The following is a 25,994-nucleotide window of genomic DNA, read 5'->3' on the forward strand; positions in this document are numbered from 1 at the left end:
AAAATGCCAAGTCTCTACCACACATGTGGATGCGATATGTTAAATGGCTGTAATGGAGAGGCACACAAAATCAGTTTAGCTACAAGGCTATCATTTGCCTCTAAACCTTCCTAGTGGATCATAGAGAACTTAGAGAAGCGAGGGTACAAAGTATCACATGTCATAAAATGTGCACATCAACAAAGAAAAGCCTACAGATGACACACATGCCAGCAAATGTGCATGGCACAGGTTAAACCATGGTTGACATTTTCACTCTCAGCTTAATGGGTTGCTTAGCTAATCGTTTTCATTAGGAGTCCCGAAGCATCAAAGGATGTAAAATTAGGTCTCAGAACAAGGAAAACACATGCATGATGTGCTCTTTTTTTTTTTTCTTTTCTCAAAAATGGCACTTTTTCATGGGTCTGAGGATGAGAACCATCAATTAACTAATATATGAAAACAGTATGTCTGTAGGTATTATCAGCAGATTACTAAATCAATTCCCCTGAGTCTATTAAAAACTCCACCAGAAAGAATGTTATGTTTTGAACAGAGAATAAAGTATGACAAACTTTGGCACTAGTTTGATAACATACACATCACGCCAAACTCCACTTATTATGGTTCTGGTACCAGCCAATTGATTTTGTGATCACCACTTCACCTCTCTGGACCTTGATGTCCTCATACATAGTCACGTGTGCTCTGCTATGTCACCAAGGCCACCTTGGCCTGCCCTGCTCCAGGCTAACCTCCAAACGTGGACCAAGCTGACAACTACAGATGCTTCCATCCGAGGAAGAAGAGTTTGGGATCTTACCACATACAGCTGCTTCCAGATGCTGCCCCATTCCCAGAGTGTTGTTGTGACTTCCTGGGCTAGAGGGATTTCTGCAGGGATGATGTGCTCTGTATTTCTAGCAAAGACAGGAGAGAAAAACGGTGTTGAGCTGAGACTCAGTTGTTAACTAGAATCAATGCTGACAAGTTCACATTCAATCACAGCTGCTAAGAGGGCCCTTGCTGATGTTAGACTGAGCTGCCTCCAACAGCCACACCAACTGCATCACAGAGGCACACAGGACTTCGTTTCTAGCAACCTCCTTTCTGAGAGTATACGCTTCCTCATTATTCAGAATCCATGTGCTTTAATACAGTGCAAAGGAGATTGCCAGGGAAAAGTCTAATTCTCCATGCCAATTAGGTTTCCCCTGCCCCCAGAATTAGATCTGAACCTGAATGAGTTTGGATTAGTTGTCATATCCAGGCAAGGAAAGATTCACAAATAGACATGGGCAACAGAGAAGGTGAGGAGCACCCTGCAGCTCTGCCAAGCCAGATGCTCACAGTCAATGCAAAAAGGTTCTAGGAACCCCCTAAGGGCCAGACCTGGTAAAGAAAGTCAGATACCTTTTTTTTTCGACTGTCACATCTTTGATATGGATAAAAGATCTGGGGAAAATGCCCTGTTGGAAAGAAAACAAAATAAAATCAAAAGAAGTATCTCTATTCCAGGTCACTATGATTTCCACCCCTCCATCCCCAAATCACTGACTAGACACATTTCCAGACATCAAAAGAATCATTCCAAAGGCAGACAGAGCAGGAGCAGCGTGTTTGCATTGCCTTGCTCAGGTGTAGCTATTTCTAAATCCCACAATGGATCAGAATCTGAATCTAAAGGATGCTCCAATGCCACTGGAGATGCTTATCCTCCTTGGTAGGCAAGGAGAGAGCATTCTTTGAAAGATGATCTGAGCCACTTACTTTGAATGAGACAAAAAAGCCCTGCTTCTCTCCTTCTCCTGCCCACCTCCAGGAAGGTAGCTGCCCTTCACAGTCGGGAACAGGTACATGCTCAGGGCCCATCAGACCTCTTCTCTTTGCATTTGTTTTTTGGAGAGAACAGAGCAGGATCTTGCCACTCAACAATAGCACATCAGGAAAGAAAGAAGCAGCTTCTACCATTCCCTTGCTCCACAAGAGTGGCTCATTTAATGAGAAGTTAATCAAGTATTTAGAAATTCCTTCCTAATTGAAACCTCGGTGGACACTGGATACATCTGGTCTCTGTGCTAGACATACCGTGAGTGAAGACCAGATGAGCCAAGCAGGTGCCTGCTCTTACAGAGATGACAGTGTGTGTCATTTGGGACTGAAAACAAGAGAGGCAGGCACAAGGGCCTGTCCTGTCCATGTGTCATGTCAAGTGTATAATTAAGGAGGCAAATGAATGCCCCCAACAACTCCAAAGGAAGACAACAGATATCAAGTAAAGAAATGCATCACTCCATGGAGAGTCGGAGAGGAGAGTAACCATCAGGAAAGAGTACAGGGAGAAGGGAACATGGAGGCTGCCCTTAAAGAATAAGGGAGAAGGGAAGGAAGTTGAAGCAGAGCAACTGCCTTTCTTCCCTCCTTGTGTCTGACCACAGAACACACAGAGCGAAGAACGGGTATGGCCTGGAAGCAAATGTGGGAAAGAATTACGTAAACAATCGGCCAAGTGATGTAGAGATATTCAGTGCTGTCCCTGATGACAATGAAAAGTCTTACCTGCAACATTTTGTGCTTTATCAAGTAGCCCCTATACCAATCTGCAAAGAGAAAACAAAGAAACAGATCTTTGATGCAAGTTCACAAATTTCCTACTGGTGGTGGTGTTTTGTCTTTGTTCTGTTTGTTTGTTTGTTTGTTACCAGCAAAGAAATGATTGCAAACAGCTTTCAGACACGTGATAGGGATCGAAGTCTGGGAGTGTAGTGTTATGAAATCTATTGAATTGGTTGCCAACATCTCAGCATAACAGCTTCAAACCACTGGGATCTCACACAAAGATGTAATTTTTCCCTTTCTTTTTGTGAAGAACTAAGAGCCTCAGCCACGCTGGCCAGAATTTCCTCTAGTCTCCTGGTTCTAGCTGACTGGTGGGGAAGAAGAGCAATACCCATCAAACAGAGCAGGTCCCTCCAACTCTGCAGCCCCTCCCAATCCTTCTGCTCACTTGCCGCGCTTGCCCCAGGGCCCCATGTCCAGGTAGGTGGGCCCCAGGATCACCTATATGTTTTCCAATTCCTGCCTCCTGGATACAGAAAGGCTTGTGGATTCTGACAAGCATCCTAAAATAATATTCACAGCTCTAACCACAGTATTGTGACTGGCAGTTAGTCATCACACACACACACACACATACACACACAAAGGTAAGGTCAGAGACAAGCAAAGGGACGGGAATTTTATTAGATAAGAAATCTTAACAAATGACTTTATTAATAGAAATCCAAATCTCAGGCAACTCTCTGGCCAAATGAGCTTCGGTGCAGTAAGTACTGATGACTACCCTGAGTGTGCTGGCCTTTAAAATGATTTGAGCACAGTCAAGCAGTCGTATTTGTCATCTCGGTAAATAAAATGCGTCTGTCGGGTGCCTCATTAGCAGACTCTCATTACTGGGCTAACAGATTGTTGCCAGAATGCAACAGACCCACGTGGGAGCCCCCAAACCAGCAACTTAAAATGAAAACTCATGAGCCAGAAAGAAGGTCAGGTCTGAAAGACAGAGCTAAAGAAACCGGGGGTCCTATTTTGAGCAACAGGAAGTGACAGGAAGGAGAGAAGATAGAAGGGACAGAGAATAAAGAAACAGAAAGGAAGGGAGGGAGATGGAAGAGAGGGAATCTCAGGTCCACAGCACTCACTGAGTAGCAAGGCTGCTGGCTCCAACACAGATGTCTGAGGTAGGGACTGCCATGATCCCAGCTAACGGATGAGTGGTCTTCTGGAGGCACAGAGACACCTAGTGAGCTTACCAGGGATACACAGCTAATAGATAACAGTACTAAGATTCGAACCTACACAGCCACACATTGTGCTTTCTGACTTAAGGAATAAGGAGTCTATTATTCTTCTAATATTTCCATTTCTCAGCAACTGAAACATCTGTTAGCTGCTAAAATAATTAACAGTGGTGTTTATACTTTTAAAGTGTTTACTATATACTGGGAACCCTGTTTGACTCTTTTTTTTGACATTGTAAATTAATATTCATGACAATCCTATCAAGTAGGATGCATGCTGCAGTTCTATATATTAAACAGACAGAAACAGAGATTGGGCAGTTCACTGCTGGTCACATAGCTCAGGTCTGTTGTAGCCGAGATGAAATGCAATCATGTGACTTCCAGAGGCAATCCTTGCCACATAAGGACCACCTTTCCCCTCCCACCAACAAGATAGGAATACAGCTTTGCAATATTATCACTAACCACCATTCATTGATCATAAGAGGCATGCAAAGTTGTGTGCTAAGTGTGCAACGGGCACTCTCCTTTAATTCTCATAGAAATACTGAACTAGGTATTAACATTCCAATTTTCAAATGAGAAAAAGTTGAGATTGACATCAAGATCAACCCATGGCTCAATCAAGACCACGTGATTTTAAAGTCAGCCCCCAAAGTTGTGAAATCACATTAATGGGGACAGAGCACAAGTATGTGTAACTCTAGGTCACCCAAATCCCCCACAAAATCTAGGAAAACAATGGCAAGACCCACGGCCACAATCACTCAGAGTTCATGCCCCCTCTGCATCTCTATGACAGGAGGCCTCTCAAGGTGCCTTGATTTTTTTGATCCAAGCATTTGCCTACCCTGACCTCTGATACTTAGTCACAAGTACCTGTTTTGGAGGCTTTGTGGTTCTCAAAGCTTCAGCTCATTTCTGAACACAAGAATCTGCTGACACTTGCCCCCAGCCTCCACATCTTGGCCCCTCAGACTCAAGGCCAAGCTGCACTGATGGCACACCTACTAGGTACACAGCACTGGTTTAGTGTTTTCATAAACAAAGCTTGAGTGATTTTACAAGAAAAATGTATCACCATTTCCACTTGCCAGATTATAGCAGTGAGACTTGAAGGAGAGATCCCAATATTCTTCAGCAAAACCAAACCCATGTCTAACGCAGCAGCTGTACCAAGACCACCCTCAAGGTTGCTGGGTCCTGGACCTCTGGTGCTGATGGCAACTCCCTAATTTGCCCATCATACACCTCTACCTCACTGTTCCAAGAGTGGACTGGGCAAACAACAACAGTTGACACACAAGGGAAAAATTCCCAAGATAAGGTCAGTGTGATCAAAAGTAGGCTCACCTTGGGCCCAACACAATGGCTCAACTGGCTAATCCTCTCCTTGCAAGGGATGGGATCCCATGTGGAGCTAGTTCATGTCCTGTCTACTCCACTTCCCATTCAGCTCCCTGCTTGTGGCCTGGGAAAGCAGTGGAGGATAGGTCAGGACTTTGGGATTCTACACCCTGGTGGGAGACCCAGAGGAGTCTTCCAGCTCCTGGCCTTGGATTGGCCCAATTTCAACCATTGTGGCCATTTGGGAAGTAAACCAGTGGATGGCAGATCTTTCTCTCTGTCTCTCTTTCTCTCTGTAAATCTGCCTTTCCAATAAAAATCAATACATCTTAAAAAAAAAAAAAAAAAAAAGAAGGAGGAGGCTCACTTTATCATAGCCCAGGACTTGCTTGAGCACAACTTTATTTTGAGTTTATGAGGTCAAGAGTGTAGACCCTTACAGGAAAGCTCACACCCTCTCTTCCCCTCTGTGTCCTCTGCCATATGAGAATACAATAAGAACACATTCAAGTTCAGACTAGGAAGTGGGCCCTCAGCAGACACCATATATGTCCATGCCTCGAACTTGGACTTCTCAGTCTCCAGAACATCAAGAAAGAAATTTCTGTTATTTAAGCCATCTGGTCCATGGTATACTATTACAACAGCCTGGACTTTGACATGCATCCTGAAGGGAGAGGAAAAAGGTACTTTTTAGTTTTACAATATCTTTTTAAAAATTATAAAGTGTCAATTGTTCAACTCATCTTCCTTTCCCAACTTGAAAATCAAGAACTCCCAAATTCTCAAACCACTGTGGAGTCAGGACAGAAAAGGAAAAATAAAAAATATTCTAAAACCTCAGAAAACAGTTCAAGCCTGAAAACCTAGTCCTTTTTCCCCCATTTCCAAGAAACACGACATTCAGTTATGTCACTTAAGCCTCCTTGTTTTCACCTGCAAAAAGGAAAAAAATACTGCCTCACAGATGACTATACTTAAATATATCTTTAAATATTTTAAGATATCTGGTAAATGCACTAAACCTTGAGAAAGAAGAAAAACATAACAATTTCATGATAATTGATACCTGTAACATGGATAAAAGAAAAACAATGGACTAGGGGAGGAGTAAAAATAGCTTTTCAACTGCATCTGAAATTTTTATTAAAGAAATGTCTGGAACAAGAACAGAGAATCTTAGTACTTATCTGAATGATGTGCGCCTGAATGGACTTTGTACTTAATTATATAATGAATTATTTACTGTTAAGATACCACAGAAGCTGATATCTATCAATAGGTAATACTAAGCAGCTGTTTTGTTTTGTTTGTGGGGTGTGTTTGCTTGTTTGTTTTTAGCAGAAAGTACGCCAGCAAAATTTAATGAACAAATAGAAAAAATGAAAACAGTACACCTGACAGACCAGGTGGGCATCGCAGCAAAGAACTGAAAGCCAACTCTGACTGCAAAGCTTCTACACAGCAAAGCAATCAACAAGACCAAATGGCATCCTACAGATTGGGGGAAGATATTTACCAATCATATATCTGATCAATGGTGAATATTCAAAATGTATAAAGAACTTCGGCTTCTCAATAACAGAAAACAGTTAAAACTGGAGTGGGGGGAGGGGCAGCATTGTGGCACAGCAAGTGAAGCCACCATCTGTTACTCCAGCATCTCAAATTGGAAAGTGTGTTCAAGTTCCAGTTACTTTGCTTCTGATCCAGCTTCCCGCTAAGGCGTCTGAAGAAGCAGCAGAAGGTAGCCAATGTACTTGAGCCCGTGACAGCAACACAAGAGAACTAAAGGGACTTTCTGACTCCTGGCTTCTATCTGGTCCAGCCCTGATCATTACAGCCATTTGAGGCATAAACCAACAGGTGGAATCCCTCTCTCTCTCTCTCTCTCTCTCTCTCTCTCTCTCTCTCTCTCTCTCTCTCTCTCTTTCTTGCTCTTGCTACCACTCTACCTTTCAAAGAAATACACATTGTTAATAAGCAAAGGATCTGAATACACATTTTCCAAGAGCAGACACCAAAATGGGCAAGAGGTATTTGGAAAAAAATTGTTGAAGGTCATTAATTTTAAGGGAAATGCTCATTTAACCCACTATGATATATTGCCTCATTCCTGTTACAATAATTAGTGTCAAAAGGCCAATGATAACAAATGATTGTGAAAGCATAGAAATAAGAACCCTGCTACCCATGGATAGGAATGCACATTGTGCACTGTGGAAAACAATATGGATATTTCTATAAAGAAATGAAAAATACAGCTATCATGTGACCAGCAATCCCACTTTGGGCAACTACCCAAACAGAATGAAATCTTCACGTGGTAAAGATAAGAGTACTCTGGGTTTTTTTTTTTAAGTACAATACACGAGAGTGAAAAATAGTAGCTACCAGGGATCACAGGGTGCACCAGGCTTGGAGGGTTTGGAGGAAGAAAATGGAGATGTAGATCAAAGGTCACAAAGTTATAAATTCACAGGATGAACAGGTGTAAAGAACTGTATGTACAACATGCGGACTCCAATTAGTACAACTGTTCTTTATTTTGGATTTCTTTCAAATGATTAGACTTTAACAACACATGCATGGTACAAGAATGAAGATCAAAAGGAAAGGAGTAAGTGTGAGATGAGGAATATCTCAATTCAGTTCACTGCAGCTTTTTACTGCCTATAGACACCCTTAAACAACATGTTATAAACCCAAAATATATATGATAAATTAAAAAAAAAAACTGTGATATCTGGAATCAAACCCTGGATATGAATCTGTAACTTATTGCTCATGTGCTCCCCAAAAAGTCACCACTGCATTTTTCCAGCCCTTGATTCCCTCCTCCATAAAACAGGAGCATAGTAATGCTTGTCTTATAAGAAGCTTACCTGAAGTAAAATACTGAGTTTGCCCAATGCCTAGTATCTAAGAGCTCAAAAAATTAGCAGATACTGTCCTTTACAGGAAAACCTACTAGAAGAATAATCATAATCCACAAAAGATATATTTTTTACCTTATTTCCAGGACTTACAGATTTGGAATATCATTTTTTTTTCTCCTATTGAAGTCATTTCAACATATTTCCATAGCAACAAAGCAAATGAGACATGCTTCAAAGGCAACATAATGGTAGTTTATTGATGCTCTAGCTTCATCTTTATTCAGAAGGCAAGAAGCCCTTACTTATAAACCCATAATTAGGGAGCAGTTATTATCCAAGAAAATGGAGTCCTTTTCACACTGAACTGTCTCTGGTGCAAAACTAAAGACCAGCTCCTCGTGAAGTGGTGTTCTAAAAAGATCCCTGGCTAAGTGTTCATAATGTCCCTACTTATCATCAAAGTGAACAGCTTTGTTGGGTCAGGATCACCCTCACTTGAAGTTGTTAGTGCAGAAGCGTTACACGGCCTACAAACACCCCACACTGCAAGAGGCAGATTCAGAAACTGCTCACATGGACTCTCTGCGGCTGAACTTCAGAGCTGACTTAAAAGTGCTCCCTGCTCAGCAGTGGCAAGAGCAAGTCTCAGGATGGCATGTGTCATGTCCTGCCATTGCTGAAAAGCAGCAACAATGAAAACAAAACAAAACAAAATTTAAAAAAAAAAAAAAAAGGCAAGCCGAAAATCTTTTTTTCAGTCTCCTCCTTCACTCCTTTTTCTAGTTGAGTTTGACCTCAGGTGAGATCCAAAAGCTCCTTGAGAAGCACAATATTTAAAAAAACTAAATAAGTATTGCATTTTGTCGCCCACTAAGGGTAGCCCAGCAAAGCATGCATATCTCTGGGTGGAATGGAACCTTCCCTGTTGCTCCAAAAAGCAAGAGCCAGGAAGCAAATAACAGAGCATGGAGCACATATTCCCTCAGAAGGGCTTGTGAAGAAAATTCTAAATGATCTGTGTTATCGCCAAACAGTAGCCTTGCAGCTCAGTTTCTGGCATACAAGAGACGGATACAAACAGGGCTCTCTGTAGGTGAACAATGTTTCCTTAGAAGAATATAGCACAGCCTCTCTACCCCATGACTACATCCAAACGCCAAGAAAGCGCCTTTCAGGAGTTTCACACAAATATGTTAGAAGTGACTGACAACTCATTCCTGGGCGTTTGTGCATTGAAGTGGTCGATCTCAGTTTTAGCTGAGCAGAGAAGGCAGATTCAGAAAGAGTATCCCAGGCTGCCTCCATCCCTGGGCCTATGGACACTGGGGAAAGGGAAAAAGAAAGGAAGTTGAAGCCTCTGGATGTCATTACACATCAGCAAAGATGTTAACCAAACTCGACTGAAAGAAGCAACTAGGGAAAAAAACACACTTTTTGTATGTTGGTCCTTCCCGTGAGGAATTCCTACTGCCCAATACAACTCTTGCCCATGCTTTCCACATCTGGAATCAGAGTATAGAATACTGATGCGACTTCCAGCAGCCAGTCAGATGTAACACAGATAAAGTGATAAGCATTTGACTGTTTGACAGAGGGTTCTCTTCTAAATGATGTGTGAGTTTGCACCACAGTAGTATGTTATCTTTGCAAAGGGTGACAAGTATTCACATCCAAGGTTCCAGGTCAGGCTGTTCTTTTCCTGCATTCATTCAGCTGGGTAAATTTAAAGAGGCCTTAAAGAGGCTAGGAAGGGATGACCTCACCTACTCAGGCAAACAAATGCTCCGCCTCCAACTGACCTGGGCTATGTTGTAAAGAAATACCCTGTCAGTCTCTCTGCAGCTTGACATAACAGAAGAATGGAAATGACCAACACAGGACGCGTTCTAAGAACCAGGCACGGTGTTCGCCTCTTGTGTTTGGTTAAAATTTATTTAAAAGACAGAATGACAAAAAGGGGGGGAGAGGGGAAAGACAGAAGAATTTTCCATCCACTGGTTAGCTTCCCAAATGCCTAGAACAACCAGGGCTTGAGGCAGACTGACACCAGTAGCCTGAACTCCAGCCAGGACTCCCATGTGAGTAACAGTATGCCAAGCATTCGGGCCTCAACCACAGCCTCCATGGGCACGTAAGCAGGGAGCTGCATCAGAAGCAGAGCAGTCAGGGATCAAACCAACACTCAGATACGGGATGTGGGGTATTGCAGGCAGCAGCTTAGCCTGCTGTGCCACGATGCCAGCCCCAGCTTCTTCACTTCCACTCATTTCATTCTAACAAGTCCAGGAGGAAATTCTGAAGAAGGTGATGACAACCCATTTGAAAAACCAGTGCACAGGAACCTATTTATACCAGATTATGCAGCCAACAGAAAGCAAAAGCAAGGAAGAATTTTCTATTTCAAATGCCCATACTCTTTCCAAGTCTTTGGGGGTGGGGGCTGGGGACATTGTGAGACATACTTAAAGATTAGTGAGAAAGAAGAGACACTGACCCTAATAAGCAGAACTGATCGTTGCTGATACACTAGGATATCAGCTGCCAATCTTTAAGACTATATTTGTCTAAAATCAGTGTGTGAGACAATAAAGAATTTAAAACAGGAAAGTATAACTATGAAAACTTAAAAAAAATCATCTGAACCCAATACCAAGAAAAACACTATTTACCATCATTTCAAGTGAAATCTTCATTCATATTTATATACATCGAATGAAAAGTGGATAAGTAGGTAAAATGGGATCGGTATAATATTGTCACAAAGCGAACATATATTGCAAAGGTACTGTGCAAATAAAAATCTCGGATTTAATCTTACATTTATCAAATGAAAACAGAATCAATGAAATTGAAGGGAATGGTGAACTTCAATTAAATATTTCTTCAGAACTAAAAAAATTTCCTAAAAGCTCCTCTACTATGAACATAGCCAGGAAAAGCACTAAAATACTGCAATGATTATTTCTTTAATGACACTTCTTACTATGGATCAACTCTGTTGTAAAAGGAATGTCACAGGATTAACCTCTTCTCTCCCATTTTCCTCCCATTCACAATTGTATTAGTTTTTCTTTTTTACATTGCCTAACTTTAATATTAACACTTTTATGGCTAGCCGTAAATATCAAGACCTTTATAAAACAGTTTTTATAAGGTGATTCATATGGACACAAAGTTCATCAGCATTTCCTTTTATCACAGCTTTTCAACTCTAGATTCTTTTATTTTGATTCATCTCTCAGTTGGTGGGATTTTGTTCTTCAGTAATTTTCTCTCAGTTGGTGGGATTTTGTTCGTTAGTAATTTTCTACAAGAAGGGGTCATGGGTGACCGGTGTTCTTTCTAGCAAGCCTATATGACTCATTTTTTTACTAACACTGTGGTTTTTACATTTCTAAGGCTTCTGGAAAAAACATTTCTCCCACCAGAATAAACACAGCAGGCAACACCAGGTGGTCTCAAACTCATTCAGCTTATCTTGTTTAGCTGCACAAGGCTTTAGGGAACACTTAGGGCCCCATAAATTTCCAAGTGGAAATTCCATGTGGGTCAGGGTGAGCTTATTCAAGAGAAGTCCTGGTCATTTGCATGTCATTGCCTCAGATAACGAAAATCATTCCAGCTGACTTCTGAACACTGGATTTTCAAAGTACTCATTAGTATGAAACCATTTATGGAACACATATAGCTCTTTCCAACAAGGGTACTATGACTGCTTATTACAAGGATACATTAAAATGAGACTAATAAAACTGAAATAAGGTTGGGAAATTCAAACCAAAGAAAGAATAAAGATGTCCCAAAGACGAATAAAGGTGACTTGAGTCAGCTGCTAAAGTACTAACTTCCTAAAGACTTAAAAACCAAACCAGGCAATGGTGTTTCGAGACCCCTCCCATGGGCCACCTGTACCCTCTGTTCAGGGAAACTGCATGAGCAAAAGCAGGGAAAAGATCTCCCTGGGTTTCAACATAAAAGCCACAGAGAATAATTCCAGCACTAAGGCCTTTTCCCCCATCATAGGTTAGAGCATAGTGTGTAGGTTTTGGCATCAGAAAATGTCCACAGATTCCTGTGTGACCTTAGACGAGTCGTTTCTCTTCCCTGAGCCTGTTTCCTCATTGGCAGGCTTGGGGTCTCCTTGGGAGCTCTCCGGATTGACACCCCGCAGCAGCTGAGACACACTGCACAGAGCAACTGTTTTTTTTTTATGTGATACAGTTTTATAGGCACTGGGATTCCCCCCACCTCTCCCACAACCCTTCCCCCATGGTGGATTCCTCCACCTTGCTGCATAACCACAGTTCAAGTTCAGTTGAGATTCCTTAATTGCAAGCATATACCTAGCATAAAGTCCAGCATCTTATTGTCCAGATAAGTTCAGTGGCTTCTTGGGGAGACCTTCTCTGGTCTGAAGGTAGAGCTAACAGGGTAAAGTTCCAGTCAGTTAAAAACCCCAACAAAACATCAGCAACAATATACAATGTTATGGAATTAATTGACATAGCATTGAGTAAACAATATGTTAAAGATAATGCAAGTTCAATTCTTCAAAACACATGGGTTGAGATGGCATCAATGACAGGTTCAAAAACTAACAAATAAATAAACAAACAAAAATTACAGGTTAAATCAAGGCAAACATGTAGTATCTAACCTTTTGGGATTTGCTCATTTCCCTTAGCATTATAGTTTCCAGTTGGGCCCATTTAGCCAAAAAGAACTGCATTTTGTTTTTTTAATAGTTGAGTAGTATTCCATGGAGTAGATGAACCAAAGCTTTCTTATCCAATCTTCTGCTGATGGGCATTTTGGTTGCTTCCATGTTTTTGCAATTACTGATTGTGTTGCTATGAACATAGGGATGCATGTTGCTTTGTCGTGAAACAGGTGTTTTGGATATATTCCTAGGAGTGCTATTGCTGGGTCATATGGTATGCAGATTTTGAGTTGTTCGAGTGTTCTCCAGACTGATTTCCATAAAGGCTATACCAACTTGCAGCTCCACCAGCAATGGAGTAGGGTTCCCTTTTCCCCACATCCTCGCCAACAAGTGTCGCTGAGCAACTGTTCTTTCCAGTGTGACATTTGCTTCTCTTCCACTGAGGGGTAGGGGATAGGTTGTTTGGAATCACACACTCGAGTTTTTGGGAACTTGTTCCCTGATCCCTGTCCTAGTCTCATCCACCCCATGAGGAAAAGGTTCTATGGGCCCAGACTTGGGGTGGGCATTGTGACGCAGCTGGTATTCCATATAAGCACTGGTTTGCATCCCAGCTGCTCCATCTCTGAACCAGTTCCCTGTTAATGCAACCAGGAAAGCAAAAGAGAATGACCCAAATGCTTGGGTCCCTGTCACCTACATGGGAGACGTGGATGGAGTCCTGGCTCCTGCATTTGTCCTGACTCAGCTCTGGCTGTTGCGGTCATCTAGGGAGTGAACCAGCCAGTAGAAGCTCTTTCTCTGTCTCTCCCTCTTCCTCTGTAACTCTATCTTTCAGATAAATAAAATAAATATTTCTTTTAAAAAAAATAAAATAGAAAAGGGCCAGACTGGGAACTCCATAGTCCCTAAACACTGAAAAGTATAGGCTATCGCTTCATATACAGCCCCCAATACAAATAAGACTAAAGAATAAACTAAATACAAGGAAGGTAAACAAAGTTCTCACCCCAACCCCCCACATACTACATAATGCCTCTGAAGTTATTGTAAAAAAAAGCAAATATCAAATTATTCTCCCCCCCCATACATACATATAGAGTTTTCCTTCTTTGTTTTGCCCCTTTGGTTTGTATCTCTAGGTTTATACATTTTTGTGGTGTGTGTGTGTGTGTGTGTGTGTGTGTGTGTGTGTGTGTGTGTGTGTGTTTCTTTCTATGTGTGTAGAAAAACTTGGGGCAATGATCTGTGTTTTGGGAATTTGCACAGAACCAGCCAGTCCAGTGGCAGTGAAAACAAGACCTGTGCCTGGGATACTGCGAGAGGTACCTAGGATCAGCACAGCCTGCAGCTTGTGGAAAGGACCAGATGTAACTGCTGTGGGTAATCTCCTTGCCGCTGATGACACCCTCACAGTAGCCTGCCCCTGTCCTGTCCTTCACCCCCTTCCATGGCCTCTTTGGTAGATCAGTTGAGGTACTCAACCTTCTACACTTTCCTTTCTCCTTGGCTCAGCAAAGCACTGTGCCACCCATGTATACAGGAGAGGCACACAGAACTGTGGTGATTCAGCAGGACCAAAGAGGGGCAGCCGAGTCTTCCTGATCATGTCACTGACACATTGCCCAGCTCATTTGTTTGGTTCTCTTTTTAAAGTCTTACTTATGACTTCATTTGTATATGAAAGGCAGAGTGACAGAGAGACAGAGATTTTGCATTCACTTATTCCCTTTCCAGATGCCTGCAACAGCCAAGGTTGGGCCAGGTCAAAGCCAGGAGCACAGAACTCCATCTGGTCTTCCACATAAAGTGGCAGGAACACAAGAGCTTGATTCACCAAACATTGCCTCCCAGAGTGTGCATGAGCAGGACAATACATTGGAAGTGCAGCGGGGACCCGACTCCAGGTACTCTGGCCTGGGACGCAAGCATGTTGAATTGCACTTTAACTCTATGCCAAATGTCCACCCTATTCCTTTGGTTCTCACGTGCAAGCCAGGTTCCTAACATCATTTGTTGATGACATAGAATGCTGGCATGTAAGTCCAAGGCCATATGCCTTAGTGCAAACTATTAAAAGCACCCCATACTCTCTCTACCACCATTGGTAGACACATCCCAATTAGACACTTGGCTTCATGGAGGGTTGGCACTTCTTTGGCCACAATGGCACTCCCAGCATGATGATGGGCATGGGCTCCTACTGTCTGTCTATGTGCTTTTGTGTGTTACACAAACCACACAATGCACAACAGCCCTTCTGCATAAGGTGTGTAAGGTTTAAAATATATGGGACTCTTTCAAACTGTAATAATGCTTTCCATCATTTATATAAGTATTCATTCTAATAAAGAAGAAGTAGACCTTGGAATCACAGGCCCAGACAATCTAAGGACTGTGGCACATGGAAAACAGAAAATCACTCAGAGATTATCAATTCCTCAAATAAGAAAGTACTTCAGTTCAATAAATACTAACTATAGTTACCCAGAGTATCCTTAGGATACTGGTTCCAGAACCCCTGAGAATACCCAAACTCACATGTGCTCAAGTTCTTATATAAATGCTGCAGTAACCTACACAATTCTTCAGTATACTTCGCATCATCTCGAGATTATTTATCACATGTGACATAATGGGAATGATGAATAAATCATTGTGATACTATGTTTCTTAAGGAATAATGAGGAGAATGTCTGTACAGTCAGTAGACAAGCCAAGAGTTTTCTCCTACTTGGTCCATCCCAATTTGCAGAGGATTTTGTAGCCATGGAGTGCTGACTGCACTAACAAAAACAAAACACTTCAACATGCCCCAGTGCGGGGTCCCAGGGAGGGCTGGGGGTCACTGGTCTGTACAGTGGGCTGCTCTGGGGTCCTGACTCACCTCCACAGGTCTCCTGTATCCGCACCACATCACCAATCTGTAGGGAAAGCTGGGGAGCTCCATTGCCTTCAAAGTTGTATATGGCTGTGAAAAGGAAGAGAGAGACAATCAGGTGAGACCTCCAGGTACCTTGGATCTCTGCTCCTTCCTGAGCTTGCTGTCTTCAGTCCATTCCACACCCAGGCAATCCACAGAGTGAAACAAACATTGAAACCTCTTTCGGGTCCCAGGAGTCAATCCAGACCCAGCAAGGCTCCCAAAGCAGGCATCGCATTCCTGTACACCCTCCTCTACTCCAGTCTCAGTGACAAGGAGGCTGTTTATATCATGTACTATGGGGCTGGCTTCAGACTGCACACCAAGCATATGCTTGAACAGCCTCTCATTCCAACCTCACAGCAACCCTGAAAAGATTGGGTTCTGCTCCCAAAGGAGGAATCAGGGGGACTGGGAAGTTAAACATTCTGACCAAAGCCACGAGCTTATGAAGTATCACGAAAAACAGCAGCATCCAGCTTGCATATCCCCGGCCACAGTGACAGTCTTCAGGCTGCTCCTTAGGGCTTCATCGTGGCAACACCGGCCTAGCACAGTTGGCACTGCTCCAGCGCCATTCCACCTTCACTGTCCAAGTAAGCCACATCTCCCTCTCACCCAGCTTCAGCCCGCCTTGTTCCTCCAGCTAGAGAAGTCTGCCCCTCAGCCTTCCCCAAAGCACATCTTTCACTCCAGAGTCTAGCTTCCTCAGTGACTCTCCCCACTCCCAGTTTCTTCAGATCACAGACTCCCTTTTCCCAACCGTTGATGGTGATTAAGTGAGGATTTGACACACCCCTCCCCCTACCCATTGATTCTCCAGTTCCGGGGAACAAGAGTTGGCCAGGAACAAATCTGAGTCCTGTCTACACCGTCAGGGCCTCCACTTTGCCTTGGACAACAGATCAGGATATGCCAGTGCAGTGCTCAGGCCCCGCCACCTGCTCCCAGTCTCTGCAGCCTGAGTGTTGCTTCCCGGGACTGGAAGGAATCAGAGTGAGTACTGTTGCAGTTGTCTTATCCTTTCTGTGGATTCCCTGAAGGATTACCAACTAAGCTTATCTTTGTTTCCCTTCACTCCAGGCAGAGAAGCAGCTACGGAGAAAACGTAGTCAAAACCTTTCAAAGGAAAAAGAGCTACCTGCTTCAATAGGGAGCAGTAAAAGTAATTGAGGGGGAATTTTTTTTTTTTTAAATCCACCAAAATCCCTCTGAGGAAAAGATAAGAATGAAGTGCTAGGGCCAGAGCAATGGCTTCGTTGGCTAATTCTCCACCCGCAAGTGCCAGCATCCCATATGGGTGCTGGTTCATGTCCCAGCTGCTACAACTCCCATCCAGCTCCCTGCTTATGGCCTGGGAAAACAGCAGAGGATAGCCCAAAGCCTTGGGACCCTGCACCTGCGTGGGAGACCGGGGAGAAGCTCCTGTCTGCTAGCTTCAGATCAACTCAATTCTGACCATTATGACCATTTGAGAGGCGAACCAGCAAATGGAAGATCTTTGTTTCTGTCTCTCCTTTTTTCCGTAAATCTGCTTTTCCAATAAAAATAAGTAAATTTAAGAAAGAGTGAAATGCTTTAGGGAATAAGGGTTTTGACAGATTTCCGCACACACAGCTGGAATTTAGAGAGCTAGGCATTAGGACAGCCACTTCTTGAGAAAAGCTGAGAAGCCCTGAACTGTCCCCTCCGGCTGACCTTTAAGCTCCAAACAAGCAGGAAGCTGGGCTAGGGCAGAGCTGGAAATGGCCTGACTCAGCACTGAAGGTGTGCCCCACCACAGACAGTCAGCTGCAAAGATCAGACTTTCTGTTTTCTTTTACAGCAAATATTTAAGAGCCTTAGTGACTACACACAACAAACAGTACAGTCTTCACAAAAACACTTTACGAAAGCCTAAACAATATTATCTACAGCTATGAAAACAAGCACTTCCCAGAGTCGACACAGTGCAATATTCAAAAGGCTCTCTTTTCCAACTCAAAATTACAAAGAGCAAAAAAAAAAAAAAAAACAAGGACGTGTATCTTATTCACAGGGTAAAGGAAAGTAATAGAATTTGTCCCTAAAGAAGGGCATATTCTTCATGTATGAGACAAAGATTTTAAGTTAGTTGTCTTACACGTGTTCACAGAGCTCAGGAATCTGTGGGAGAAGAAGAAGAAGCCAGTGGAACGATGCCTCAGAAAATAGAGAATATCATTAAAGTGACAAGCATTACAAAAAGGGATCAAGTAGAAATTCTAGCGTGAAATGTAAAAATGGCATATATGAAAAGAAATATATTTTTAATTTTTATTGGAAAGTCAGATACAAAGAAAGAATGACAGAGAGGAAGATCATCCATCCACTGATTCACTCTCCAAAGTGGCCACAACGGCTATAGCTGCGCTGATCTGAAGCCAGGAGCCCAGAGCCTCCTCTGGGTCTCCCACCGGGCCCCCACATAGGAAAAGTTAATTGGAAAGATTCTGTAGTGTATTTGAGCCGGCAGAAGAATGAACCAGTGACCTTAAAGAGAAGTCACTGGAATTAGCCATCCTGAGCTGCAGAAAGAACAACAAACAGTCTCAGAAATCTGCGAGGCACTAGAAGGCACAGCAACATTCACCGAATGGGAGTTCAATCATGAGAAGACAGAGCAAGGTGAAAAGGAAAAACTGGAGACTGGAACGGCCGAAAAGAAGAGAACTAAGTGGAAGGTGGGACTGCACACCCAAGAGGCTCAATGAGGCTGAGGCAGGGTAAGCTCAAGAGTTCCACGCGGAGACACAAAAGCTGCAAACTCAAAACTAAGAACGGATAGAGAAACCCAAAAGTGGTGAGAAAGTCATTCAGTATGTACGAAGGGGCCCTGAATAAATGAAGAAACAATTTCTCTTTTCGAACCATGGAGGTAAGAAGGTAGTGAGATGACATATTCAAAGTGCTGAAAAGAAAATTAAAAACATCTTCCAACAGCCATTTGGGAGTAAACCAGCGGAGAGAGGATCTCTCTCTCTCTCTCTCTCTCTCTCTCTCTCTGTTTACTTTGGGGCTTGGCACAGCACTCTAATCCTCCATCTGCAGCATCTGCATCGTAAATGCATGCCGGTTCAAATCATAGCTGCTCCACTTCTGATCTAGCATTCCTGGCCTGGGAAAGCAGCGGAGGATAGGCTCCTACACCCACAAGCCAGACCCAGAAGAAACTCCTGGCTCTTGGCTTTCCACTGGCTCAGCTGCAGCCCTTGCAGCCATTTGGGGAGTAAACCCGCAGAAAGATCTCTTTCTCTCTCTCTGTTTATATCACCTTAGAAGTTAAATACTAATAAAAACTACATAAGCACCAATAAAAACCGAGGGAATCTGTCACTAGTAAATTTGAAGACAGCTATATAAAATAATATTGATCCACATACAATCTCCTGCATATGACACCAAGATGTAATTTATAACAGCAACATTAAAATGAAGATACACAGCTAAACAGAAGCAGAGGTTTTTGTATACTATTGATTGTATATATTGTATATTTGTATACTATTGATATTTATATATTGATATAAATTTAATACATTAAATTGCAAATATCAAGCTACTCACTAACACAATAACTACAAAATTTCAGAAACACAAATAAGAATGGAACTTACATATAACACATGAAAAAAAAACTAAACACAAAAGAAATAGTAACAAAATTTAAGAACAAAAATAAATGGCAAAATACGTAGAAAACAAATATCAAAATGAAAGAAGGAATTCCTTGCTTATCAGCATTTACGTTAAATGTAATCAGATTAAACTATATATCAAAGGCAGAGATTGGCAGAAAAAAATTAAAACATGATCCAACTCTACTATCTGCAAAAATCAGTGTGTCAGTAATGACTCGAACAAGTTCCACTGGAAGAGAATGGAAAAAAATGTTTTGTGCACATAGAAACGCTGCAGAAAGCTAATTTGTAGACAATTTAGACTAAAAGTCAAAACTTGTTACACAAGACAAAGAAAAACATTACATATTGGCAAAAAGATCAATATATCACGAAGATATGACTCTAAGCAACAAATATAGGTTACTAATAATAGAAAACAAAAATTCATGAAACACACATTGACACAATTAAAGGGAGAAACGATTTTACAATAGTAGTGGAAGATTTTAATACATTACTACTACCAATAACAGATAGAACACCCAGGCAAACAATCAATAAGGAAATAGAAGACTTGGAATGTGCTCTAAGTGCTATAAACAAGTCAATTAAACTGATTTATCCAGAACATTGCACCCTACAGCAGAACCAACATTCTTCTCAAGTGTCCAAGGAATATTCTTCAGGATGGATCATAGGTAAGAGCTCAAAACTTATCTCCATAAATTAGGACTCTGTTATCAATCAAAGCATCTTTTCAAGGAAAAGAAACAGGGTTGAAATCAATAACAAAGAAAATTTGAAAGAGCACAAGTGTACGTATTATAATATACTCGCAAAGCACCTGTGGCTTAAAGAACACTCAAGAGAAATTAGAAAATAGCTATAGATAAGTAAAAAGGAAAACACTCTCTATAAAACTTTATGGAGGCAGGTAAAGCAATGATCAGACAGTAATTTGTAGCCATAAAGATCTACATTTAAAAAGAGAAGCAATCTTAAATCAATAATTCTATCTTTCTACCTTTAGGGACCAGGAAGAGGAAAGGAAATAGTAAAAAAATGGAAGCAGATGTAAGTGAAGAAGAGAAAAACAACAAAGAATTAAAACCAAAAGTAGATTCTTTGAAAAGATAAGGTTGATGATGAACTTTCAGGCAGGTTAAAAACACAGAGGTCTCAAATAATCAAAACCAGAAATGACTGTCAGAACATTATTATCTACTTTCTTTATTTGAAAGGCATATTTACAGAGAGCAAACAAGAGTCAGAAAAAGAGGTCTTTGACCTGCTAGTTCATTCCTAAGATGGCCATAACAGCCAGAGCTGAGCCAATCTGAAGCCAAGGAGCTCAAGGAACTGAGCAATCCATTACTGCTTTTCCAGGACATAAGCAGGGAATTGGATTGGAAGTGGAGCAGCCAGGACACAAATTGCAAACAGTAGACTGGGTGGTTCAGAAGGAATCTCAACTCTGCCATTGGCTGATAGCTGTGTGATCATAGGCAACTAGCTTCATCTCTCTGGTTATCACTGTTACCTACAAAGTAGGTGCCTGTCTCACAAGGCCATTAGGATATTTACAGGGGATGAGGCACCTGATGTGCCCCCGTATATCCCCACCCTCCTGGTTGAGTTCAGCAGGCTAGGAAATCTTCATCCTGAAACATAATGAGGCTTGGGAATTAAGAGCCAGTGTGCCAATGTCTCTGAATCCAAACATCTATAGTTCTTCTCTCTCTCTCTTTTTTTTTTTTTTTATTTACTTGAAAGGCAGAGTGACAAAGATAGAGAGAGAAAAAAGAGCTCTTCCACTGAGTGGTTCATTCCCCAGATATTCTCATTGACCAGGATACATCAGACCCAAATCAGGAGTCCAGAATCCATTCAACAATCTCACATGGGTGGGCGGCAGTGGCATAAGGACTTGGGCCGTGTTCTGCAGCTTTCTCAGGCACAGTAGCAAGGAACTGGATCAGAAACAGAGCTGGGGAAACTTGAAATGTCACCAGAATGCTGGTATCACAGGTTACAGCTTAACAACATCAGTTCTTAAGACCAAGTCTCTCCTTTACTGGCTCTGCCTCAAGCCCAGGGCTGTAGCACTCGAAGGCCTGGGCTGGGCTCCAACCCAGATAGCTGCAGAGGACAGCATTCAACCTGTGATCTGCTTGCCATAAACCTGCCAAAGCGTTGTGCCTTTTATAATCCACAGCTCAGACTGACTTCACCTCACTGAGCTTCAGTGAAAGGACGAAATAATGATACCTGTCTTGGACGTCCTGGGAGGCATCGCTGAGATTAATGCACACAAATGTCCTGACTTCATTTCTGGCCATAGTGTTAAATAAACCCTAGTCACTCTCCCTTTTATTAGCAGTATAATACCTCTTAAAACAATCCATTCCGGACAATACCAGCTCCTGCCTAGTTCATGTTCCTTTTACATTGACTTCCCTACAGTCTGCAACCAACCACAGCATCACTCAGCACTGAATCAGAGTAAATCACTTATCCAAAAGCAAACCTTAAAAGAACCCTCTGGGAACTCTGAGGCCTCACTTCTGAATAATTCTGGCCTGTTTCTTCAGTCCCTGCACACCTGGCCTGATTTCAACCCCCTTCATCGCACTGAACACTCCAGTGTGCTGGTGTCCTCCCTGTTCTTCAGCCTAGGGATCTGTCTGGGCCCTTGACCAGGGAGCTCCGCAGTGATGCAAAGGCAATGAAGGCTTACAGGAGAAGAAAATGACCCAAGGCACTAGCAAATTAGGTCTGTCCATCAGCTGCTTGGAGGGCAGGGCATGACTGTGCTTCGTCCTCTATTTGTTCTCAGCTTTCATCAGGTTTCCCCTCCCTCACTCTCTGCCCAGGATTGTGAGGTGAGATGATGCGGTCGGTTGGCTTAAACGCACATCTGGACAGGTCTACAAACTGGATATTCTACGTGAAGTTCTCTATTCATTCCAAGGAATGGCTGATAGGAGAATAAAACTGACTTTTGCCATCTAATTTGTATGTGCTTTTCAGCCCAGCTAGAGAGCCTCTATTCTCAAGGGTTCATTTAGGGAAAAGCAGACATTGCTGACAAAGGAAGTGGCTTTGCATATTAACACCCAATTCCGTTAAGTTTGCTAAATGGCTAACAGGAAACTTTGAGCCAGGGTATCTCAAACAGTTCAACTGCTTATCTGATCCTCCAGTTGTTTCTGAGTAGAACTTTATCCCCACTCCTTCTAGGCTGTCCACTCTTAACTGTTAAGCAAGGGATTGGGAGTAAAAAAGGAGAACAGGAAGAAAAAAAAAAGAGAGAAAACTTTCGGATAGGGAATAAACAAAAGTTACTGCTATCATAGCCTGTCCAACCATGTCCATTGCCTACCCACAGATGTTACACAACTGGGAGAGAATTACCTACAGCCCCTAGAGCCCTTGGCCATTCACCCAAATACCTACTTCAGCTTTCCACATCAAAAGTGCTCTGTGTCATAGATAATAAGCACACATTCCCCATGGAGAACCTGACCTTCTTTGTATCATATTACTACCCCCAGCAACCAAAGGCAACAGTAAGTTTACTGACCAGCCCACTCCAATCAGAGATCAAAGGGGTGTTTCCCAAGCACTGACACAATCTGGGGTTGCTGACTCCAATGGACTCATGCATAACTGACACCCCAGGCTGACACATCATCAGAACAGATATTTTATGCTACACGAGTCTTCCAACAACCCTGAAACCTCTAATTCACCAATTAGCCACCTGTTCTACCTTGACATACTGGAGTATTCTGTTTACCAGAAACCCAAATGAAGAGAAATAGGATAAAATTAAATACCACTGTCGTGGCTCATGGAAATAAGTGAGGTAGGGTCCCTGTGCACTGTGCAGTGTTAGGGGTAGGTATACTTCTTTTTCACTTTATAAAGAAGGCAACTGAGACACAGAGAGGGATATAACCTACCTGCCTTAGATAGAGGCTTAGCTGACTAGACAGATAAACCCAGCAGTGTGAATTCTACCTCACCCGCCTTCAAAAACATGGTAAGCTTTTTTTTTTACTACATTTTCTGATGGTCTGATAATTTGTCTCAATTTCACGCAGGAGTTTAAATTTTAAACGCATCAAGGGTACTAACAGCATGGACATATAAGCCACTTACGGCATCTAGAGGTGGGGCCATGGAAAGTAATAACAGATTAAATTACGCCATCAGAGTGAAGTCTCAACGATTAAACCCCAATGGCTTTATAAGAAAAAAGAGAGAGACCGCAGATGGACAGAGACAGGTAAGTGGACAAGCATTCTCCCTATCTTTTGGCATGTGATGCCCAGCCCCACCAAGGGAGTCTGCCAGCTGGTACCACTAGAGACCAACTCAGTGGGGCACACCTGTGACCCTTACAGTGTTAGCTTGCCTTGGCTATTTTCTTATGGAAACAAAATGCTAACAAATACATACATCAGACCCAGGCACACGCTCCGTGATTTTGCCATAGCTATTCTTGTGCACACTGACCATGGGCTACATATTGTTCTGGGTACTGGGGCTACAGTGATAAATGAAACGAACAAAATGCCTAGCACTTTGCTTGAATCAGCTCGTTTAATCTTCACAGTAACACCCCAAGGTATTACCCTCCATGTCACATGAAATAAACTAAAAGAGAGCTTCAGGGACTTGCTCATAGAAACAGAGCAAGAAAGTGGTAGGCAGTGGATTCAAGTCCAGAGTGAAATCCATAGACCTCGCTTCCCTGATCAGCTCTTGACTGACGTCCCACTTTATCAATTGCATATACACCGCCCTTGTTTATTTCTTTTCTTTCCCTCCAGCCTCAGACAGAATGGAGACCACTTCTGTCATGTCGACTACTGAGTTCCCAATGCTGAGAGCAGTATCTGGCCCACAGCAGAAGTGAAATCAATATTTACTGAGCTTTTAATAAATACATGTTGGGCTGAAGGGATGTGAATGAACAAGAAGGGCAAATGTGTCCCTTCTGGCTATGTTGTCTCTTGAATTTCTCAAGATTACTTCAAGAGTGGCTAACCCAGCTGGGCTTCCAATTTTGATGAGAGCCATCAAGCACCCTGTGACCCTTCAAGATGGATCCATACCTCATTGGAGGTCCTGCCACTTGCTGCCACCTTTGAAAACAAAACCTTCAGCCAATACCAAGTGGTAATAGAATTTGGACAAGTGCTTGTAGAAGAGGAACAAAAACAATAATGCAGAAAGAAAATGTAATTGCCTGAGGCTCACTTCTCCAGACCCAGAGCAGGGTGTTGCAGTCTTCACAGCAGGGAGAAATGAAACTAGCGGGCAAGTGCACCTTGCAGTCAACTGAAATGTTCTCATTTAAATGCACTAGCAGTGTGCCTGCAGTCCCTGGACAAGGCATGACAGATTCAGCCCACACATCTTTGCAACAGGGAAGACAACTGCCAAGACCCAGAGAGCTCAATCCCGGTGCAAGTCAGCAGTGAATGAGACAAGAGAATCAACAACCACCAGGACCTGAGAAGGAAGGGGTGGGGCTCCTCCAGCACAGGAGACACCAGAGGAATTACAAGCACAGCTAACCTCTACTGAATACTTTCCATGTACCCAACATGATTTCAAGGGTTTACACATAACTACCTATTTTTGTGGTGGGAATAATTACTCACATTTCTGTTTTACAGATAAGGGAGCTGAGGTAGAGAGAGATCAAGGAAAGAGCCCAGGGTGGTCCACCGAGGAAAAAGGGAAACCAGAATTTCAGTGCCCACAGGGGAGTCCAAAGCAAACACCCTCAACCCTGGCATTATCCACCCCTTGTTCATGAAAGATGTATTTAGTACCTGCCCTACGCCAGAATCATAACAACCTAAGTGTCACATCTTAAAACAAAAAAACTATTTGATGGGTAGTGTAGTAGAGAGAGAAAGATCTTCTACCTGCTGATTCCAGGAGCCTGGATCTCCATCTGGGTATTCAACATGAGTGACAGGGGTCCAGGTACTTGGGTCATCATTCATTTCTTTCCCATGCTCATTAGCAGGAAGCCAGAGAGCGACTCAAACCAATACTTTGACATGAGATGCAGGTGCCACAAGTAGTAGCCTAACCAGCTGCGCTACAATGCTGGCCTCTTAGTGCTATGTTTTATGAACAGTCTTCAATGGGCCAAAGTAGCAATAGAAGGAAATCGGGAATTCCAGTGAGTTCTATAAAATATTCAACAGGAGAGGACTTTTCTTTTTCCTTAAAGAATATATTTGCTTGTACCACTTTGAGGTAAGATGGGAGGGGCTGCACTTGGCATGTATCCTGCCAAGTGACCTGCAATTCACAGCAGAAGTCTCATCGCTGAATTATTTGATCCACAATCTCAGGAGTGCTCTCTTGATACACACCGCCTTAGAACATTATCCTGGGCTTTCACTCTCTTTTCCAATATTCCTGTTGGCACAGACAACACACATATTCTCTCTCTCTCTCTCTCTCACACACACACACACACACACTCTTACATACTTCTACACTCACATGTGCACTCAAGGGATGAAAGAGAGGTCTTATGAGGAAAAACTCCTCATTGAACTCATTCAAATCAGCACTCCACCCCCAAACTCAAAGGGTCTCTAGCAGTCTACTGGAAGGTTAGGACGGAGAAGACAGCTCAGTGAATGAAGCTGAAGTGACAAAAATGAAACAAGGAGCTGACTTAAAACTGAAGCACCAAACTGCAAGCCACAGCAGCCAGCT

At 42.6% G+C, this 25,994-nt stretch overlaps 1 protein-coding gene across 1 annotated transcript in view; it reads right to left on the reverse strand.

The window, feature by feature from the left end:
- Nucleotides 1-25,994, reverse strand: part of DOCK2 (dedicator of cytokinesis 2) — a 387,891-nt gene that overhangs the window by 352,619 nt on the left and 9,278 nt on the right. Inside the window, exons 2-5 of the mRNA XM_040982635.1 lie at nt 15,562-15,645; nt 2,542-2,582; nt 1,396-1,451; nt 806-902 (exon numbers count right to left, since the gene is read on the reverse strand). Of these exons, the coding sequence (XP_040838569.1) occupies nt 806-902; nt 1,396-1,451; nt 2,542-2,582; nt 15,562-15,645 (278 nt within the window). The remainder of the gene's footprint in view (nt 1-805; nt 903-1,395; nt 1,452-2,541; nt 2,583-15,561; nt 15,646-25,994) is intronic.

Source organism: Ochotona curzoniae, unplaced genomic scaffold (assembly GCF_017591425.1).
Source record: "Ochotona curzoniae isolate NIBS_2020 unplaced genomic scaffold, NIBS_Ocur_1.0 contig_1, whole genome shotgun sequence".
NCBI lineage: Eukaryota > Metazoa > Chordata > Mammalia > Lagomorpha > Ochotonidae > Ochotona > Ochotona curzoniae.